A 23,715-nucleotide genomic window follows, 5' to 3' on the forward strand; every position below is an offset into this window, starting at 1 on the left:
TGTATTTTTTTCAATGTTTTCTTATGTTTTATGCCCTTTTTTGTCAAAGAAAACCTTGTTTTTATGGCAAAACCACAAAAATGCAAAAGCCCCCCCCCCCCCCCGAAAATGTTCAAAGTGGAATATTTGATGTGAAGTAATTAAAGCCTTAAATGGGTAAATAATTCATAACATCATTGCGTTTGGTTCATTATTATTTTTTGAGCGTAGCGTGGTGACGGGTGTGTCTACCATGAATTGATTTACGTGGACCCCGACTTAAACAAGTTGAAAAACTTACCATTTAGTGGTCAATTGTACGGAATATGTACTGAACTGTGCAACCTACTAATACAACTTTCAATCAATCAAAAAAAGACTGTTTTTCCCATAGTCTTGAACGCACCACCAGTCGCGTCATCGGATATCCCAGAATCCTTTTCACCAGGAAGTGGCCGCAGCCTTTCAGGCGTTCTCGGATGTTTTGAAAATGATGGAGGAAGACGAATTAGAATTTGCCGAAGATTTGGAGGCCATTCTGCATCTCACACCAGAAGTACAACTGGCCATTGAACAGGTATTTTATTTACGCGTCGAACCGTGTGTGTGTCAGCTGTGTTCTACTGACATGACGTAGCTGCCGAGTTGCACTACATTACGCCTGCTGTGAGGGTTCCAAGCTACTATTTGCTGCCTGTGAATATTATATATTGTAATATTATACACACGCTTATTATGAACTAAACAAGTTATCGTGTGTTTGCCAGGTGTTTCCAAGTCAAGATCCCCTCGACAAAGCAGACTTCAATGCAGTGGAATACATCAACACCTTGTTTCCCACCGAGCAGGTGCGAGGACCTCACAATAACATATACATATACATCCATTTTCTACCGCTTGTCCCTTTTGGGGTCGCGGGGGGTGCTGGAGCCTATCTCATATATGTTTATATACAAACCCCGTTTCCATATGAGTTGGGAAATTGTGATAGATGTAAATATAAACGGAATACAATGATTTGCTAATCCTTTTCAACCCATATTCAATTGAATGCACTACAAAGACAAGATATTTGATGTTCAAACTGAGAATTTCATGGCTGCAACACGTGCCAAAGTAGTTGGGAAAGGGCATGTTCACCACTGTGTTACATGGCCTTTCCTTTTAACAACACTCAGTAAACATTTGGGAACTGAGGAGACACATTTTTGAAGCTTCTCAGGTGGAATTCTTTCCCATTCTTGCTTGATGTACAGCTTAAGTTGTTCAACAGTCCGGGGGTCTACGTTGTGGTATTTTAGGCTTCATAATGCGCCACACATTTTCAATGGGAGACAGGTCTGGACTACAGGCAGGCCAGTCTAGTACCCGCACTCTTTTACTATGAAGCCACGTGGATGTGACACGTGGCTTGGCATTGTCTTGCTGAAATAAGCAGGGGCGTCCATGGTAACGTTGCTTGGATGGCAACATATGTCGCTCCAAAACCTGTATGTACCTTTCAGCATTAACGGCGCCTTCACAGATGTGTAAGTTACCCATGTCTTGGGCACTAATACACCCCCATGCCATCACAGATGCTGGCTTTTCAACTTTGCGCCTATAACAATCCGGATGGTTCTTTTCCTCTTTGGTCCGGAGGACACGACGTCCACAGTTTCCAAAAACAATTTGAAATGTGGACTCGTCAGACCACAGAACACTTTTCCACTTTGTATCAGTCCATCTTAGATGAGCTCAGGCCCAGCCAAGCTGACTGCGTTTCTGGGTGTTGTTGATAAACGGTTTTCGCCTTGCATAGGAGAGTTTTAACTTGCACTTACAGATGTAGCGACCAACTGTAGTTAGGGCTGCATGGGATTCTGGGTATTTGTTCTGTTGTGTTACGGTGCGGATGTTCTCCCGAAATGTGTTTGTCATTCTTGTTTGGTGTGGATTCACAGTGAGGCGCATATGTTTAACAGTGTTAAAGTTATTTATACGGCCACCCTCAGTGTAACCTGTATCGCTGTTGGCCAAGTATGCATTGCATTTACGTGTTTGTGTGTGCTGAAGTCGCACATATTATGTGATCGGGCCGGCACGTTGTTAGAATGGATGCAAAGCAGACGTGACGACAGCTCGTGGAAGACGAAAAACGCAGTGCCTTTAAAGCACGTCCCCAAGACTGTGGTCCGGGTGGACGAGGTATAATGACGGATGAACAACTTTGTTCGATAATGAAAGATGCCTCAGCTCAAAGCCTGAGCCCCGACATTAATGAACTAGCATCCAAGAAAAGATGGCAGGTATCTGGCTTTGGCACATCAGATTAGATCAGTGTGTTGCAAACTGAGCAGTTTAAAGTCCTGAATGGTTGGTTTAATCATTGTTATTTTATTTTCTAATGTATTAGCCTGTGGAAAAAGTTAATGTTGATATTTACCTCAGAAGGCTGCAAATAGAAAAGAGGCATTACATTTTTATTTTGATATATGGTATTTGATATGCCATTGATATTTTTTAATTATTATTATTATTATTTGAAACTCGATTTTGCATGTCACTATAAAGTTATATAAGCCTTGCTTGTTCAATATTCAATGCAAAACTTGTTTGGGTCCCTATTAAAAGGTTAATTTGTTCAACCTTGGCCCGCGGCTTTGTTCAGTTTTAAATTTTGGCCCACTCTGTATTTGAGTTTGACACCCCTGATATAGGGCAGTGGTCCCCAACCTTTTTTGCACCACGGACCGGTTTAATGTCTGCATTTTTTTCAGGGACCGGCTTTCCACTTGTGCCAGATAAATACTGCAAACATAAGTGCATAAAAAATACAACTCACTATAACGCTGACTTAGTGGGAGCTCTGGGCTTGTTTCTTTGCAATGAGATGCAGATGGAAATCAGCCTTTGGCTACAATCTGTCACATTTATATATTATATGTTTATTTATGTGCATTGTATTATGTCACAAAGTTATAACAAATGGCAACTTCCTATCAGGAGTTTTATTGTACATCTACGTTTTAAATAATTTTTGACCTGTTGTGGTATGACTGCTGTTGTTCTGTTTTATTGTCTTGTTGTAATAATTATTCTAACTTTGTTTGTGCCGCCCTCTTTGTCAGGTCGCTCTTGAAAAAGAGATTTTAATCTCACTGAGTCTTTACCTGGTTAAACAAAGGAAATTGATTGATCTATAAATAAGCTTATTGGTGTGTCTATTGGGACAGGCAAACGTTAAGTTGGAGAAAATGCAGTCGTTTAGATATTATTTAATGTTTCCCTGCGGCCCGGTTGCAAATGCGTCACGGACCGGTACCGGTCCCCGGACCGGTGGTTGGGGACCACTGCTATAGGGGACGCTTGCGGCCCAACAACGGGCCCTCTGGTTAAGAAACATTATATGACAGGCCTGGGCAATTATTTTGACTCGGGGGGCCAAATTTTGAGAAAAAATTGTGTCTGGGGGGCCTTTAGGAACACTAATACAAGACTTCACAATAATGTGTGATTGAATGCGAAAAACGTTATGACAGACCGCCTACATCTGATATATCACTAAGCTTTAGAACTTTGTTGTACAAATCTCCTTCCGCATCTGTCCCTGACACCCACATTTCAGGCTGGCCACTCTGGAAACACTCTGTGGAAACGCTCCCCACCCACACTGCTTGGTGCCTGGTCTGAGCTGCTGCGATTTAGATTACTATAGTAACTAATTAGTGTTATGATCCGCTGCCCGAATCATAGTCTGTTTAAGTTTTTCGAGTCACTTCTGTTTTCTGTTAGTTTTGGACTCCTCTAGTTCCTGTTTATGCACCTCTGAGTTTGTTACCATGGCTACGTATTAGTTTCACCTGCCTCTTGTGTTCGGGACGCGCACCTGTTTGTAATCAGAGACATAATTTAAGCCTGTCTTTGCCAGTCAGTCGGTCTGGCTTCTTTGTTTGCGTCACGCTATTGTTACGTAAGTTTTGCTTGTCTCCTAGCCCAGGGTTTCCCACACATTCATTTATTTGTGGCGGCCCGCCACGAATGAATTACGTCCGCCACAAATAAAAATTTGAAATAAAAAAATGTAAAAATGTTTTAAATTTTTTTTAAAAATTTAAAAAAAAAATTTGTCCTCTCCAGCTTCTTAGGCAAATCATATAGTTGATGTAGATGCCCATATCGGCTGTTCAGATTTACTTTACAAAAGAGAAGTGTAGGATACTTCCCTTGTTGCCTTATTTGTATTTGACTTTATTAAATGTATTTATATTAGAAACACAACATGTGTATATAACAAAGGGTGCAAAGTCTGCAGGCAGTAGGAAACACATGGTTAAGTGTAGGGAGTAAAACTGATGGCAGTCTAAAGTTCAAGATTTTTGGAGCTTTTTGTTCAGTGGATCAGATGTTTGATGAAGCTCTGTGTCTATCTACCACCACTACTGTTTTCTGTTTATTTGTTACTGACTGTGGCAGGACACCTCTGCCTCTGTTTCACTTTATGTTGCTGGTAAATAATATGGTTGTAGTAGTAGGCTAAAGTTAAATTATTTAGTATGCACTAATTAAAGGGGCAGAGCTTTGAGACATTTTAGCTTTTATATTTTTTATAAGATATATTTTTTGTAAAAACCACAATTAATAAATATATTTCAGTGAATAACTTATTGTTCAAATCTGTATATAAATATGTACATAAAGTGTTGTAATTATATTGTAAAATGGATGGATGGATGGACGTTTAAAACAAAACTGTTATTAATTAGTAAGTATACATTTTTTGAGCCTTTTTAGAGAAAATCAAATCATTGTAGTAAATTATGCAAATTACTCGATGATGTCATGGTGACCACGCCCATAGCCACGCCCCCACCGCCACAGGTATCTTGGCAGTTTATGGGAAACACTGTAGCCCCTGCTAGTGATGTCTAGTCTGTGCTAAGTAGTAGCCTTAGCTTCAGGTGCGATCGGCACCTTGTTCCGTCTGTTTGTTTTCTGTTTTGTACCTCTTTGAGTGTTAATTTACGATTAAATCATCCGGAGTCGTCCGTTTGCATCCTGGGAGAACAAACCTCGCAGTAAACTGCAACCCCAACGTAACAAATTAGATTACCATACTAACTAGTATATCATGCAAAAGCGCAGATTCCAACCATTGAAATACTTTGTATAGTTCAAGACTTACGGTCATTTGAAAACATCACTGCATATCACAATGGCAGCTACAGTTCCGATCTTAAAAATCTGAAAAAAATTATTTTGGGAATGTCCGGCGGGCCAGATTGAAAAGCTTAGCGGGCCGCATGTGGCCCCCGGGCCTTAATTTGCCCAGTTGCCTTATATGATGTCTTTGGCTCTATTTATCCATTTTTGTTTTTGTCGGATCATAAAAGAACACCCATGTTCTGCAGGTGGCCCGCTTGACCTAATGCAGCGTGAAACATGTATATTAAATGACGATATTCAAATGTATAGTACAATTTAGTGTTATTAAATGTCTGCTTTGGTTATTAGCATGTACAAATGAGCGGTTCTTGTATGCCACTGGGCTTGGGTTCTAATTGGTCACTTAAAAGAGAGTCTTGTGAACGTCACATCTCCAACACACATACAAACCAACTTGAATGAGAGAATATTGAATACAAATATTAAAACATATTTTAGTAACCAACAAGACTCTCAAACCAAGACGGACACTTGTTTAGTGTTTTTTGTTGTCATGTCCAGATATGTTGTGAAAGTTCAAGTTGAAGGTGATCCTGACCTGGCTGTAGGTATTCTACATGTCCACAAGGGGGCTCTGTTACACAAAAACGTTGTACTAGATTAGCAGGCTTGCTCCAAATCATGTCTGCATTCATCTTCATCCAGAAATATGACATGCTAATCAGGTTAAAAACCATTGTTAAACCCTTGCTTCCTGTTTTCCTGGTTCTTTTTGTTCCCCCATCCAGTCCCTGGCTAATATCGACGAGGTGGTCAACAAGATTCGCCTGAAGATAAGGTCAGTGCATGTCTGATTCAAAAAGTTGTTTACATTTTCACACACTCTCGGTCTAAATGTCACTTTGCTTTCTATTTTGGCAGGCGTCTCGATGACAACATCAGGACGGTGGTGAGAGGCCAGACCAATGTGGGCCAGGATGGCAGGCAGGTGAGTTCGCGCCTGAGGAATAATGGACTTCAATTATTGAAAAGTTAATTAGGGCTGCAACGATTGGTCGACATAATCAATATTGGGACAACGTGTTATTGTCGACAAGTCACTTAGTACAACTTTAATGTGCTTTTACCTTCTTGTACCGCTAACAAGAAAGTACATCTTAGCCTCTACTGCAAATTAATTTGCTCGGGGTCTAACGATTGATCGCAATATCGATAGATCATTCTTAAATTTCACTTACAGTACAGGCCAAAAGTTTGGACACACCTTCTCATTCAATGCGTTTTCTTTATTTTCATGACTATTTACATTGTAGATTGTCACTGAAGACAACAAAACTGAATGAACACATGTGGAGTTATGTACTTAACAATGAAATAACGGAAAACATGTTTTATATTCTAGTTTCTTCAAAATAGCCACCCTTTGCTCTGATTACTGCTTTGCACACTCTTGGCATTCTCTCGGTGAGCTTCAAGCACACCTGCGAAGTGAAAACCATTTTAGGTGACTACCTCTTGACGTGTTGTGAATTGAGTTACCGTAATTTCCGGACTATAAGCCGCTACTTTTTCCCCTCGTTCTGGTCCCTGCGGCTTATACAAGGGTGCGGCTTATATACGGCCTGTTCTTCTCCGACACCGACGAAGAGGATTTCGGTGGTTTTAGTACGCAGGAGGAAGACGATGACACAATGATTAAAGACTGACTTTTCATATACCGGTAGGCTGGTTATTTTGATAACGTACAGGCGAGCACTTTGTATTACTTTGCACCGTTGTATTATTTGTACTCTGCACGAATGCTGTTCGCCATGTCAAAGATGTGAAAGTTTGATTGAATGATTGAAAGATTTATTGTTAATAAATGGGACGCTTTGCGTTCCCAAACAGTCATCTCTGTCCCGACAATCCCCTCCGTGGTAGCAGGAACCCCTATATACTACGCTAATTACACATCAAAACCCTGCGGCTTATAGTCGGGTGCGGCTTATATATGGAGCAATCTGTATTTTCCCCTAAATTTAGCTGGTGCGGCTTATAGGCAGGTGCGGCTTATAGTCCGGAAATTACGGTATTTGTAGAGATAATAATAAATGATAAATGGGTTGTACTTGTATAGCTCTTTTCTACCTTCAAGGTACTCAAAGCGCTTTGACAGTATTTCCACATTCACCCATTCACACACACATTCACACAGATGTCCGATAATGGCTTTTTTGCCGATATTCCGATATTGTCCAACTCTTAATTACCGATTCCGATATCAACCGATACCGATATATACAGTCGTGGAATTAACACATTTGTATGCCTAATTTTGTTGTGATGTCCCGCTGGATGCATTAAACAATGTAGCAAGGTTTTCCAAAATAAATCAACTCAAGGTATAGTAAAAAATGCCAACATGGCACTGCCATATTTATTATTGAAGTCACAAAGTGCATTATTTTTTTTAACATGCCTCAAAACAGCAGCTTGGAAGTTGGGACATGCTCTCCCTGAGAGAGCATGCGGAGGTTGAGGTGGGCTCATGTGGGGGGAGGGGGGAGGGGTTAGCGGGGGGTGTATATTGTAGCGTCCTGGAAGAGTTAGTGCTGCCAGGGGTTCTGGATATTTGTTCTGTTGTGTTTATGTTGTGTTACGGTGCGGATGTTCTCCCGAAATGTGTTTGTCATTCTTGTTTGGTGTGGGTTCAAAGTGTGGCGAATATTTGTAACAGTGTTCAAGTTGTTTATATGTCCACCCTCAGTGTGACTTGCATGGCTGTTGACCAAGTATGCATTGCATTCACTTGTGTGTGGGAAAAGCTGTAGGTATTATGTGATTGGGCCGGCACGCAAAGGCAGTGCCTTTAAGGTTTATTGGCGCTCTGTACTTCTCCCTACGTCCGTGTACACAGTGGCGTTTTAAAAAGTCATACATTTTACTTTTTGAAACCGATACCGATGATTTTGAAACCGATACCGATAATTTCCGATATTACATTTTAAAGCATTTATCGGCCGATAATATCGGCAGTCCGTTATTATCGGACATCTCTAGTTATTTACACAGAAATATTTAGTAAATGGTTATTTTCATACCTCCATTTTTTAAGTGTGTCTGTAACACGGCAGTAAAACGGCTGATCAAACAAAACGCAAGTCATCGTCATGGATCCACTCACTCAATAACTCCACGGTGACGTTTTGGTGAATTTACTAAAAAATGTGTGAAACTGAAACAATACAATAATAATGCCATTGTAAGTTAATGATACTAACACAAACACTCGTAAACGTGTTAGCATATCAGCTAGTGCTACCGACGCTAGCTTGAGTACATTACGATAGCATGTAACGATATACTGTATATGAACAGGCATCTCACATGGAACGGTTTATTAAGTAAGAATTGTTTTATTTATATTGTAAAACCTACAAATGTTGCTTGGAGTGATGAAGATGGTTGTCCTCACCTGGACCCTCACCTGACCTTTGAGGCTCAAATAAAACAACTGTGCAAGATCTCCTTCTATACCACCTCAGGAACATTGCTAAACTCCGCCCCTCACTCACTCTCTCTGATGCCGAGAGGCTCGTCCACGACTTTGTCTCCTCATGGCTAGACTACTGCAACGCACTTCTTGTCGGGATCCCCAGCAAGAACATCCAGAAGCTGCAATGCATACAGAATAGTGCTGCTAGGATCCTGACGAGAGTGCGGAAATACGACCATATCACACCAATTCTCAAATCCCTTCACTGGCTTCCTGTTCCACTCAGGATTGAATACAAAGTCTACCTACTAACCCATCAGTGCCTCCATGGAAATGCCCCCCTCTACCTCAAAGAACTACTCACCCCAAATCCTCCACACGACACCTCCGCTCCGGACAGGCAAACCTTCGAGGACAAAGCTACGAACAATGGGAGACCGGGCTTTCTGCCAGTCTGGGAAACGCTCTCCCTGACCACCTGAGGGCACCACAGACTGTGGATGCTTTTAAAAAAGGCTTAAAAACCCTTCTTTTTAAAAAATATTTTTTTAAGATATATGCATAATAGTTCTAGCTATTAGGATGTTCTAGTTTTTATTTTTTTAAATTGTTATTATCTTTTTATTTATTTATGTTTTTAATACACTGTAGCACTTTGAGGTTGTTTGCTCAATGTAAAGTGCTTTTTACAAATAAAATCTATTATTATTATTATTAAGAATTCTTTCGAGCAGAAATGATGTGGACAATTATGCTTTACCGTTCATGGCATCAAAACAGGAAGTACGTCTAAAAGATGGCGCCATAGCACAAACAATAACACACCATTTCATTGTCTCTGCTTGTTTTTATTAAAAATGAAAATTATTCAACACAAAACATGGCCGCGAGCGAAGAAAAATCCATGAATTAGATGCACCGTTTTAGAAGCCGCAGGATTCAAAGCGTAGGGAAAAAAGTAGCGGCTTACAGTCTGGAATTCACTGTATTTTTCTCCCTGTCCTTAACAATATATACTGTAGGTAAGATACAATCACTTACATCGTGATGCAGTTTTCTGCCATATCGCCCAGCCCTACATTGGCATAATCATTTATTTCAGTGTTTCGTTTTTCAGCCTTGGTCTCCTTGTTTTCGGCCAAAAATTCTCCCTTCAGCGCATTCCTTAATTTATATTAACCACGTTTTAATGTCGTCGGTGGTGTTGAGTGTCACTCCGCTGACTTCCGTGCAGCCAGCGTGAGTTCTGTCCCCCTCCTCGGTAATGGTGTGAATGCTTATCTGTCTGTCTATACGTGCCCCACCCACCCCATGCAATTGGAATAGGCTGCAGATCCCCACAACCATGAGCGGGATAGGATACGCGGTGTTTGTTGTTGTTGTCGGGACAATTCATTTCACAAAATGATGAAACAGCGGCGCTGCAGTGATCCATCTCCTGAAGTTCCAATGCAGCCACTCACTCGCTCTTTCATCTGTCCACACCGCGATCCACGGAAAAGGACACGATGACTCAGATTCATGCTCATTGCTCAAAGTGTCACTCTTTACCAAAAACATGTCTGCTTGTGTAAATGTCTCCTAGCAAAAGCCCAGACTTTCTTGTAAGCGCATGATTGGAAAGAGCAGCCCCTGCAGATTAAATTCAACCCTTTTCCCAGTCGAGGGCTGTGGTTTACAGGGAACATGACACCTAATGGTTGAGCAACAGAGGTTCTGAGGAATAAACTCGATTTGCTGTGCAGTGTTCTGGGTGTCTGGCCCCGTGGCACTGTCCTCCCCAGTTTGCTACTGTCCAAAAGCGGAAACACTTCAGCACAAGCCCAGACAAATAACATTATCAGGTTGCACACACACACAATAACTCCAGTTTGTTTTTCCAAGGCCACAAAGCAATTCCAGCATTTCCAGAGGGAAAATCTTTTCTGCAGACGGAAAGCAGGAGGGGGGTGTTCCTTTCAGCAGTCGGAATAGAATTAAACCGACAGGATCCGCGATGTCTACCGCACTTATTTGCCAAGCTAAACGTGATCATTGGTTGACACTGAAGAGAGTCAAACTTAAGTAATACAGGCAGGTAAGGGTACGGATGGGTACCAAACTAAATTCCGTTGAGTACAAAAAGTACCGTATTTTCCGGACCATAGGGCACACCGCCGATGAGCGGGTATAGTCAGGTCTATTTTCATACAAAAAGGTGCACCGTGTTATAGGGCGCATTAAACGGGTCATATTATTATTCATTTTTTCTAAATGTAAAGCACTTCCTTGTAGTCTGCATAACATGTAATGGTAGTTCTTTGGTCAAAATGATTACAATTTTATTAGACAAAGCCAGTTTTCTTTTAAGTAATGTTGAAATGTGTCAGAGCTGTTTATTTTATGGAGGTACACTACCGTTCAAAAGTTTGGGGTCACATTGAAATGTCCTTATTTTTGAAGGAAAAGCACTGTACTTTTCAATGAAGATAACTTTAAACTAGTCTTAACTTTAAAGAAATACACTCTATACATTGCTAATGTGGTAAATGACTATTCTAGCTGCAAATGTCTGGTTTTTGGTGCATTATCTACATAGGTGTATAGAGGCCCATTTCCAGCAACTATCACTCCAGTGTTCTAATGGTACAATGTGTTTGCTCATTGGCTCAGAAGGCTAATTGATGATTAGAAAACCCTTGTGCAATCATGTTCACACATCTGAAAACAGTTTAGCTCGTTACAGAAGCTACAAAACTGACCTTCCTTTGAGCAGATTGAGTTTCTGGAGCATCACATTTGTGGGGTCAATTAAACGCTCAAAATGGCCAGAAAAACAGAACTTTCATCTGAAACTCGACAGTCTATTCTTGTTCTTAGAAATGAAGGCTATTCCACAAAATTGTTTGGGTGACCCCAAACTTTTGAACGGTAGTGTATGCAGTGAATCATTGAACTGGCATCAAATTGTTATTAGAAAGTATTGATTTTGAATCGAGAATCGATTCTGAATCGAATCGTTTACCCCCAACAATCGAATCCAATCGATTCCCAGCCCGACCGATGAGCATTAGCGATTTTACATGGCTATTTCGACACATCCACATTTGGTGATTTTGTAAAACAACTAAGATGCACATTAGGAAAAACTGAAAAAAATGCATACTTACAAATGTGACTCAGAAGTCAGGATGGGTACCTTTCACATTAAACTGATACAGTACCAATTTTAGGTCATTTTGTGTAATAATTTCCGTAAATTCCGGACTATAAGCCGCTGATGTTTCCTACGCTCGGAACCCTGTGGCTTATAAAACGGTGCGGCTAATTTATGGATTTTTCTTCGCTGACTGCCGTAATGCAAATAGTTTAAAAATAAAAAGCAAAGACACTGAATAGGTGTGTTATTGGTTGTGCTATGGCACCATTTTTTGGACACTGCATGTGCTGCAGTGCTCTTCTGTTTAGACAGAGCTTTCAATCGGAAGTAGAAGTGCCTTTGCGTCTTCGAGTTCTACTCGTATGGATTCTTCATTCATCACTCCAAGCAACGTTTATCAGTTTTGCAATATAACTAAAACTGATCTTACTTACTAAACCGTCACATGTGTGATGTCTGTAGGAGTGTGTTTTCATGCATATTTGTATGTGCTACCATAATGTAATGAAGCTAGCGTCGTTGGCATTAGCTAATATGCTAACGTGTTTGCGAGTGTCTGTGTTGGTATTATTAACTTACAATGGCATTCTTTTTGTATTATTTCAGTTTCGTAAATTCACCAAAACGTCACCGTAGACTTACTGATTGGAGAGCTAGCTTCCGCAGCTAGTGGGTCCAAGAAGATGATTTCTGTTTTGTTTTGCCGTTTTGCTGCTGTGTTACAGACACCGTTTGGAAACAATTAAGGTATTTACAAAATAGTTCTGTTTAAATAACTCATTTCACAACGTATATATCTGCAGTTTGTCTGGTGCGGATAATAAATGGAAAAATATATATTTTTTTAAATTTATTTAGTGGGTGCGCTTTATAGTCCGGAAAATATTTATTACGTTTAACAGTGAGCTAATAATGATAACTGTGTTTTCCAGTTATGTCTTCTTTTATTACATTGAGTCTCATTTGCAAGTATTGTATAGTAGACTCTGCATGCCGCTGCCATTCCAAGACATTAGATGGCAGAGTACGTTGTGTTTGCCTCGCCAGGAAGTAGTCTTTGCCATGAAGTTGAATGTGCCAGCATCGCATGTGTACGTGTTACACACCAGCTGTTTAATTATAACGTGCATCTTCGTTGAAGTTTTCATTACCAAATTTGAATGTGTTAAATTTGCCATGTAAAATTGCTAATGCTAATCAACGCCAGTGTAAATTAACATTGAACTAGCGCATGAAAAGGGATGTTTGAGCTTTTTTTTTTTCAGGCATGATTGCTTTGTTTAATGGAAAATTGCAACATTACCTAGATGCAGTCTGTCTGAGTCCACTACGAGTACTACTTCAGCGCTTGTTTCCCCACCAAGTGTTTGAGCCGGTGACGTTATGTGCAACATAGGTAGCGTTTGATTGTATTTTTGTTTTAGATTGTATTAATAAACTAATTAACATTTATTGACACATGAACAAAAGCACCAGAAATTGGTACTGTGGAGCACCGGTATCGATTCCCAGGTGCAGAGAATTGGTACCCTATCGCAGTGTTTTTCAACCACCGTGCCACGGCACACTAGTGTGCGGTGAGATACAGTCTGGTGTGCCGTGGGAGATTGTCTAATTTCACCTGTTTGGGTTAAAAATATTTTTTGCAAACCAGTAATTATATTATGCAAATTATGTGTTGTTGTTGAGTGTCTGTGCTGTCTAGAGCTCGGCAGAGTAACCATGTAATACTTTTCCATATCAGTAGGTGGCAGCCACTAGCTAATTGCTTTGTAGATGTCGGAAACAGCGGAAGGCAGTGTTTCCATATCAGTAGGTGGCAGCCACTAGCTAGTTGCTTTGTAGATGTCGGAAACAGCGGAAGGCAGCGTGAAGGTAAAATTGTGTCTAATGCTTAAACCAAAAATAAACAAAAGGTGAGTGCCCCTAAGAAAAGGCATTGAAGTTTAGGGAAAGCTATGCAGAACGAAACTAAAACTGAACTGGCTACAAAGTAATCAAAAACAGAATGCTGGACGACAGCAAAGACTTACTGTGGAGCAAAGACGGCGTCCACAATGTACATGACATGACAAGCAACAATGTCCCCACAAAGAAGGATAAAAACAACTGAAATGTTCTTGATTGCTAAAACAAAGTAGATGCGGGAAATATCGCTCAAAGGAAGACATGAAACTGCTACAGGAAAATACCAAAAAAAGAGAAAAGGCCACCAAAATAGGAGCGCAAGACAAGAACTAAAACACTACACACAAGAAAACAGCAAAAAACTCAAAATAAGTCAGGGCGTGATGTGACAGGTGGTGACAGTACACCTACTTTGAGACAAGAGCTATATTGATGCATGCTTGGTTATGGTTTAAAGGCCTACTGAAATGAATTTTTTTTATTTAAACGGGAATAGCAGATCCATTCTATGTGTCATACTTGATCATTTCGCGATATTGCCATATTTTTGCTGAAAGGATTTAGTAGAGAAAATCGACGATAAAGTTCGCAACTTTTGCTCGCTGATAAAAAAAAAGCCTTGCCTGTACCGGAAGTAGCGTGACGTCACAGGAGCTAGTATTCCTCACAATTCCCCGTTGTTTACAATGGAGCGAGAGATTCGGAGCGACAAAGCGACGATTACCCCATTAATTTGAGCGAGGATGAAAGATTCGTAGATGAGGAACGTTACAGTGAAGGACTGGAGAGGCAGTGACGGACGTATCTTTTTTCGCTCTGACCGTAACTTAGGTACAAGCTGGCTCATTGGATTCCACACTCTCCTTTTTCTATTGTGGATCACGGATTTGTATTTTAAACCACCTCGGATACTATATCCTCTTGAAAATGAGAGTCGAGAACGCGAAATGGACATTTAAAGTGACTTTTATCTCCACGACAATACATCGGTGACACACTTAGCTACTGAGCTAACGTGATAGCATCGTTCTCAAATGAAGATAGAAACAAAAGAAATAAACCCCTGACTGGAAGGATAGACAGAAGATCAACAATACTATTAAACCATGTACATGTAACTACACGGTTAAAAATTCTCAGCCTGGTAAGGCTTAACAATGCTGTTGCTAACGACGCTAAGGCTAATTTAGCAACTTAGCAACCGGACCTCACAGAACTATGATAAAACATTAGCGCTCCACCTACGCCAGCCAGCCCTCATCTTCCCATCAACAGCCGTGCTCACCTGCGTTCCAGCGATCGACAGCGCGACGAAGGACTTCATCCGTGGGTTTGGCGGCAAGCATCGGCTAGGCGTAGTAAGTAGTCCTTGTTGTGTTGCTGTAAGTATTGTACTTAGCCGCTAATACACCGATCGATCCCACCTACAACGTTCTTCTTTGCAGCCTCCATTGTTCATTAAACAAATTGCAAAAGATTCACCAACACAGATGTCCAGAATACTGTGGAATTTTGTCGAAGAAAACAAGAGGTTTCTGTATCGGGTCGATGGGGTCCAACCACTTCCGTGGATTTTGTGACGTCACACGCATAAATCATATCCAAAGGAGTTTTTCAACCGGAAGTGTGGCGGGAATTTTAAAATTGCACTTTATAAGTTAACCCGGCCGTATTGGCATGTGTTGCAATGTTAAGATTTCATCATTGATATATAAACTATCAGACTGCGTGGTCGGTAGTAGTGGCTTTCAGTAGGCCTTTAAAGTCATATCCAACAATTGCGACAACGACTTTTTACTGTCCACTGATTTTCGTTTTTTAATGATTTCTGCTGGTGGTGTGCCTCCAGATTCTTTCAACGCAAAAAATGTGCCTTGGCTCAAAAAAGGTTGAAACACACTGCTCGGTTTAAATCTGCACCCATCCCCAGTCGAGGGTAAATTACGGAAAAATCCACGCTGTGGGGTGTTGTGACATCTCTGGCAAGGACCACCCGGTAACACTCCAAAGGCCTTTTCAACTGGGCCCACTATAGATTACCTCGTGGCTGACCTTCCTACGTTTCAACACCATTTGTCACAGTTTTCAGAGGGGAGGATTATGGCACCAAATATGTGTGATTGAGTGAGGAGCTAGGACAATTGGCACAGGGGCGTCTGCGGGGTGTATGGGCCTTCCTCATGAAGGTTGAGGTAGTGTGACGGAGAGTGGAGTCACTAGGGGTATAAGAGTGTAATTAGCTCATACAGTAGCTGATATCTATGGTGTTATAATGAACCCGCTATTGTTATTATTGTTAATGCTCTCCTTGGCTGTGCGTGCATGTTCGAGATGCGTGTGTTTCTTTTCCCACGAGTCTGCTCTTTTGGTTAGAATGTGGTTGACTTGCCGCATCGAAAATGTTGCGGGACCTTTTCGTCGAAACAGCTTCATGTTAATATTTGATGCCAACTTTCAATATTTCATGTTGTCAGAAGCAGCAGTTCACAAGCTGTTTTCGTTTCCACACGTATCATCTCGGCGTTCTGCGTCTGACTGATCTAGTTCTTTCTGTCCTCTGACACTCAATCAGTGATGTGCCTTTCTAACAATGAGCTCTCTGAATTGATGTCATTTCGAAGGAGCGTAATGTCACTGGCTGTTATTTGTAGTGACTTAATGATAACAATCCTGTCACCTTTTACTGTACTTGAACTGCGTTTACATACTCCACGTGAAGGGCAATAACTGGACATCAGGCATGTGATTTTTACGTCCATACGGAAAGGGGGGCAGAGCAGAAAAAAAACGGCAGATCAAATGGTCTAAAAAGGGAGTCTATTTAAAGGCTAGAATATACAAATGAGTTTTAAGATGGGACTTAAATGCTTCTACTGAGGTGGCATATCTAACTGTTACCGGGAGGGCATTCCAGAGTACTGGAGCCCCAATAGAAAACGCTCTATAGCCCGCAGACTTTTTTTTGGCTCTGGGAATAACTAAAAAGCCGATGTTCTTTGAACACAGATTTCTTGCCGGGACATATGGTACAATACAATCAGCAAGGTAGGATGGAGCTAAACCGTGTACAGTGTTTCCCATAAACTGCCAAGATACCTGCGGCGGTGGGGGCGTGGCTATGGGCGTGGTCACCATGACATCATCGAGTAATTTGCATAATTTACTACAATGATTTGATTTTCTCTAAAAAGGCTCAAAAAATGTATACTTACTAATTAATAACAGTTTTGTTTTAAACGTCCATCCATCCATCCATTTTACAAAATAATTGCAACACTTTATGTACATATTTATATACAGATTTGAACAATAAGTTATTCACTGAAATATATTTATTAATTGTGGTTCTTACAAAAATATATATCTTATAAAATATAAAAGCTAAAATGTCTCAAAGCTCTGCCCCTTTAATTAGTGCATACTAAATAATTTAACCTTAGCCTACTACTACAACCATATTATTTACCAGCAACATAAAGTGAAACAGAGGCAGAGGTGTCCTGCCACAGTCAGTAACAAATAAACAGAAAACAGTAGTGGTGGTAGATAGACACAGAGCTTCATCAAACATCTGATCCACTGAACAAAGAGCTCCAAAAATCGTGAACTTTAGACTGCCATCAGTTTTACTCCCGACACTTAACCATGTGTTTCCTACTGCCTGCAGACTTTGCACCCTTTGTTATATACACATGTTGTGTTTCTAATATAAATACATTTAATAAAGTCAAATACAAATTAGGCAACAAGAGAAGTATCCTACACTTCTCTTTTGTAAATTAAATCTGAACAGCCGATATGGGCATCTACATCTACTATATGATTTGCCTGAGAAGCTGGAGAGGACAAAAATTAAAAAAAATTTTAAAAAAATGTTTAAATTAAAAAATATATATATATTTTATTTTTTTTAATTTGTGGCGGACGTAATTCTTTCGTGGCGGGCCGCCACAAATAAATGAATGTGTGGGAAACCCTGGTGTAGTATTTTATACGTAAGTAGTAAAACCTTAAAGTCACATCTTAAATGCAAAGGAAGCCAGTGCAGGTGAGCCAGTATAGGCGTAATATGATCAACCCCGCTGCCTTGTGGGTTAGTCTGGGAAGACAAAAGGCTAGGGGAGCACACCCTGAGAGAAAAGCAAGTGCTGGTAGGTGCACCATAGGCGGTCCTCCGACAGACTGGAGCTCCGGCAGCCTCCTGCAGCTGTGAGGAAGTGTCGGTCGTCCTGGGTTTCCCTTGCCACCGGATACAGCTCCCCACAGCGAAGAAGTGACGTTGGAGTCTGCGCGTCTCCCTCGTCGAAAAAGACCCCAACGGCGGAGTGGGTGGATGATGTTTGCATAGAAGCTCCACAACGGTCACAAAGGCGGAAGAAGGCTGCAGCAAAGATGGGCCCCCAATTGTCTTGGTCTCCATGCCATTGAACCCTGGCCTTCTCTTTGCCGAGGACAGTGTGGTGGCTGTCTGTGCACCAGTCTCCCCACTTTAAAAGATTCCACGCACAGGCGTTCTGAAGGCAATCCCACCAACAGGAGGACAATCATACTCCTTTCGAGTGATCGCCGACGACGAATATGATCAAACTTTCTTGTTCTTGTCAAAAGTCTAGCAGCCGCATTTTGTACCATTTTGTAAATAGAATGTATTAAATATAAGCACATTCAACAATACCACGATACAATTGATACACCGTGATATATCCATATTGTTACATCCCTAGTCCAGTTATTTCAGTTCATACAAGAGTACATCAATATGCAGTGTTCTGAAAGGCTTTTAAACTTGAGGATTGATTACATGCAAATAGTTTTTGCGGTAATCTTTTTTACTTGAATAAAGAGTCCGCGAAATGTTCAAACATTCAAAATAGGTGCGCTAATTTGATGGATTCATTGAGGTATAATTCTGAGTAGTACCCTGCACTTTGGACCACTTACCTCTTGTCAAGTACAGTTTGTTGCTTCTGGCCTTTTTACACTTTAGTGAAAACCTTTTTAGAGCCCTCAATTCTGACTTTAGGCAACATATGCTGCTTATTTCACATACACTGGTGTGTGTATGTGGGTGTTTGTGTGGAAAAGCAGATAGCATCTCTGGCATGAAGGCGCCTGCTGGGCAGTGGTCGCTCTCCGCTTTCCTCGGGCTAAATACAGGAAATGAGAAGGAGGCAGAAAGCCAGATTGATTCAGCTGAGTTTGCATGAGTGACAATCGCAGCCTTTAAGGTTCTTGGATCCTTAAAATGTACTTTTTTGGTTTTTCTTCTGCAGGATCACCTACAGGGAAACTCTTAAAAGGGGAACTCCCATTCATTCCACTGCTCGAGCAAAAAGTGGCCGTGTAAGATTGTTTCACTTGTGTGGATTAGTACGGATTATAAAGCATTAAAAATTATAAAGAGATTAAACATTCTCTTCATTACAGTGCTTTGTAGCGCCACACTAAAAAGTAACATTGCAAGGAGGGTTGTCTCGATAGATACCATCCCCATATTGCATTTCCATTACCGTTATTGGAGCATTGAGCCAAACAGCTCAATTTTTGTTTCATCTGACATCACATGGACAAAGATGAGACCTTCTGAGGGAAAGTTCTGTGGTCAGATGAAACAAAAATTGAGCTGTTTGGCCACAATACCCAGCAATATGTTTGGAGGAGAAAAAGTGAGGCCTTTAATCCCAGGAACACCATCTCTACCGTCAAGCATGGTGGTGGTAGTATTATGCTCTGGGCCTGTTTTGCTGCCAATGGAACTGCTGCTTTACAGAGAGTAAATGGGACAATGAAAAAGGAGGATTACCTCCGAATTCGTCAGGACAACCTAAAATCATCAGCCCGGAGGTTGGGTCTTGGGCGTAGTTGGGTGTTTTCCAACAGGACAATGACCATACTTGCCAACCCTCCCGATTTTACCGGGAAACTCCCGAATTTCAGTGCCCCTCCCGAAAATCTCCTTGTGTAACTATTCTCCAGAATTTCTCCCGATTTCCACCCAGACAACAATATTGGGGGCGTGCCGGCCCAATCACATAGTATCTACGGCATTTCACACACACAAGAGAATGCAATGCATACTTGATCAACAGCCATACAGGTCACACTGAGGGTGGACGTATAAACAACTTTAACACTGTTACAAATATGCGCCACGCTGTGAACCCACACCAAACAAGAATGACAAACACATTTCGGGAGAACATCTGCACCGTAACACAACATAAACACAACAGAACAAATACCCAGAGCCCCTTGCAGCACTAACTCTTCCGGGACGCTACAATATACACCCCCCGCTACCCCCTACACGCCCCTCAACCAATGTTCCCTCTAATTTTTCATGTGTGTGAGCAAACGCAAAAACTCCCTGAGCATTCAGTGGAGCCCATGTGAGCAACATCAGACGTGCACACTGTGGCTACACCAGCAGCACACCTGTCCCAAACCTGACTAAATAACAAGTTCAATCTCCATCCATCCATCCATTTTCTACCGCTTGTCCCTTTTGGGGCCGCGGGGGGTGCTGGAGCCTATCTCAGCTGCATTCGGGCGGAAGGCGGGGTACACCCTGGACAAGTCCCCACCTCATCGCAGGGCCAACACAGATAGACAGACAACATTCTCTTATTATTATAATCAAATGACAGCAGTCATTTCCATTTCTAATATACGTGTTTAAGTCCACTTACAATGACAATAACAACAAATATTGTTTTTCATGAACTGTGTACTTGTATTGTTTGTCTGGGTGGAGGTCCTGCTTTGGAAATTATTTGTACCCCTTTCAGACATTGCATTTAGTTCCCATTAAAACATTCACATGTTGCACAATGAGATGTAAGCAGGGGATCATGTGTACATTCCTGCAACTTCCTGTTTGTAAAAAATATATTTTTATTAGTATTTATTTAATATACTAACAGCATTTCATGATTAATATTTATAAATGAATATTCCTGATAAATGACACTAGAATAAGCACACATTTGATTGGTAAATCATAGTGTAACGACCTGGTATTACACTTTATGTGTGGTGTTGGAGTTGTCTGACTTTTTGTGTGGCTGTAAACGCATCACTGGCTAAGTGCCATATGTGCATGTGTTGGCGCAAGTGAGAAAGAGCGAGCGGCTGCTGTTGATACAACAAAGTTGGTTTTGTCTGGTTTGTACTGCAGAAAATGACCAGTTTTGCTAGATATAATTTTTTTTGCTAATGTTTTGGTGATGTGTTTATGGCCGCCAATAATGAGTTTTGCTCAGTAAAGTGATGGATGGAATTCATGTCCTCAAAGCGTCTCGACAGATGTTACAATATTTGAACAAGGATGACGAAAACTGTTTTCTCTGTCGTGTCCGTGTCGTGTCGAAAATTGTTATGCGCTTATTTTTTTATTTGATTTTATGCGTGGCATAGATTTGCCGTGCGCAGAGGACGCTTGAGCAGTGCGCAATTGCACAGGCGCGCACCTTAGAGGGAACATTGCCCCCAACCCCGCCCACCTCAACCTCTCTATTCATTGTGTATCTCCTTATGATTCTTGAAGAGGTGGGAGATCTCATTGCTCGTATTAAAGGAAGACGTCTTGGTTCCTCCTCGCATAACCAACTTTTTGCAGTCATTGCAACTTGCCAGTTTTCTATCCGTCAGACACACTTTAAAATTATCCCAAACCATAGAGATGGTGTTGTTAGTCAGTCACCAAGCTCGTCGGCTTGTTAGCCACAGCTACGGCACCGGCAACAACACACTCTTGTTGTTGTTATGCTCCGCTCGCGGCGGTTTGATGAGGTCATCAAGCGTCGCCAGTAAACCTCTCATGCTGCAGTCGTCAACTCCTGTGTTGTGTGTGGGAGAGGGGAGGGGCTGCTGACTGGGATATGTACCGCTCCGTACAGCGGCGTTTTAAAAACTCATTAATTTTACTTTTTGAAACCGATACCGATAATTTCCGATATTACATTTTAAAGCATTTATCGGCCGATAATATCGGCCTGCCGATATTATCGGACATCTCTATTATTTACCAATCTACATGTTTCACGCCATGTGGTGTGGCTTTATGGCCGCACAGATTCAACAGTGTGGTTTAGCATCATGCATTACTCAAGCACACTTTTGTGACACCCGTCAGGAAGTGAAGAATCATCTCTCCAATGTCTCGTTGCAATTTGAACCATGACCGTGGCATGCCATACATGAGCATTTGGTGGGGCTATTAACATCCCGCCTGCACTGTGATATTTACCTAAAGTCATTAGTCAGTCTCTTGTTGAAGATAAAAAAGTTTAAAGATCTTATAAATGTCGATTTGAGCTGGCCTGTGATGCCTTCAGTAAGCAAAAATATTTACTTAAGTACAAGTTGTATTTATGGTAAATGCAATAACGCCCCCCTCTTTTTATGTGCGTTTGCTTACTTATGGTCCACTCGTGTCTTGGCGGTACGCAGAAGTGATGAATATCTTTCACAGCTGGTGCCAGCTGTTAAGAGTAAACGTGTGCTTTATGCTTGTACCGCAGGCCTGGGCGATATGGCCTAAAAATACAATCTGGCTGTTTTAATAAACAATTAGATTAACCATTTTTTCCGGTCTTTTTTCCCCTACATTTTAAAGAAAAAAAGATCATTCAAAACAGGTTTCTCTTTTAATTGATCAAAAACTAGTAGTATAAATGACACTGCATACACTGCATCTTACTCTGAGCAAATTCTTATTTGAATAATGTCGTTCTCTTTAGACTAGATATAAACGTGTACTTTTTATACAATCATTTTCAAACAACTAAATGAAGAGCTTCCTCTAGTAAGCAATACCCCTGTCTTGAATACAATACTTATGTTAAAGGGGAACTGCAGTTTTTGGGGGAATTTTACCAGTTGTTCACAATCATTATGAGCGACAAGAACATGTACCGTATTTTTCGGAGTATAAGTCGCACTGGAGTATAAGTCGCATTTTTTGGGGAAATTTATTTGATAAAACCCAACACCAAGAATAGACATTTGAAAGGCAATTTAAAATAAATAAAGAATAATGAACAACAGGCTGAATAAGTGTACGCTATATGAGGCATAAATAACCAACTGAGAACGTGCCTGGTATGTTAACGTAACATATTATGGTAAGAGTCATTCAAATAACTATAACATATAGAACATGCTATACGTTTACCAAACAATCTGTCACTCCTAATCGCTAAATGCCATGAAATCTTATACGTCTAGTCTCTTACGTGAATGAGCTAAATAATATTATTTGATATTTTACGGTAATGTGTTAATAATTTCACACGTAAGTTGCTCCTGAGTATAAGTCGCACACCCGGCCAAACTATGAAAAAAAACTGCGACTTATTGTCCGAAAAATACGGTATGCCTTTTTTTGGATTTGAAACATAATTTTAAAAAATGCTTGGAAGATGCGGCTAATGCGAGTCACCGTTGTAGCCTTAAAAAGCCCTCTAAAACAACTTCAAAACCCTTCATCAACGTTTTGTATACACACTGCAAATATATATATATATATATATATATATATATATAATGTAGTAACAGACACCTTCATAACAATATGTAATATGTTCAATATTTACCGGATTTTGGTCATTTTAATAATTGCCGGCACTGATTGTTTCAGCGCATTTATCTCCGTTTCCATAGCAAAGCAATTCCGACTTCTGGCAACAAATGAGTGTTCCTAATTCCGGAAACAAAGGTTTGTAATTTGGGGGTGGGGGTGGAATTTTTTATTTATTTATTTATTTATTTTTTCATAAAGAAATACAATCATGTGTGCTTACGGACTGTATCCCTGCAGACTGTATTGATCTATATTTATATAATGTATATATTGTGTTTTTAATGTTGATTTAATTTTAAAAAAAATATATATATATAAATATTTTTTTTTAATTTCTTGGTTGGGGACCACTGTACTAGAGCATACTTGCCAACCTTGAGACCTCCGAATTCGGGAGATGGAGTGGGGGGTTAAGGTGGGCGGGGTTGGGGGGGGCGGGGTTTGGTGGTAGCAGGGGTGTATATTGTAGCGTCCCGGAAGAGT

General features: G+C 40.8%; 1 protein-coding gene across 2 annotated transcripts in view; it reads left to right on the plus strand.

Moving 5' to 3' along the window:
- Positions 1–378: 378 nt before the first annotated feature.
- Positions 379–23,715, plus strand: part of vps53 (VPS53 subunit of GARP complex) — a 104,297-nt gene continuing 80,960 nt past the window's right edge. Inside the window, exons 1-4 of one of the 2 annotated variants that reach the window (XM_062068664.1) lie at positions 379–556; positions 747–827; positions 5,913–5,962; positions 6,046–6,112. In XM_062068664.1, the coding sequence (XP_061924648.1) occupies positions 470–556; positions 747–827; positions 5,913–5,962; positions 6,046–6,112 (285 nt within the window). In that variant the 5' untranslated portion in view covers positions 379–469. The remainder of the gene's footprint in view (positions 557–746; positions 828–5,912; positions 5,963–6,045; positions 6,113–23,715) is intronic. The other variant, XM_062068663.1, reaches the window with a different exon arrangement.

The sequence above is a fragment of the Entelurus aequoreus genome, linkage group LG13 (genome assembly GCF_033978785.1).
Source record: "Entelurus aequoreus isolate RoL-2023_Sb linkage group LG13, RoL_Eaeq_v1.1, whole genome shotgun sequence".
Classification (NCBI taxonomy): Eukaryota; Metazoa; Chordata; class Actinopteri; order Syngnathiformes; family Syngnathidae; genus Entelurus; species Entelurus aequoreus.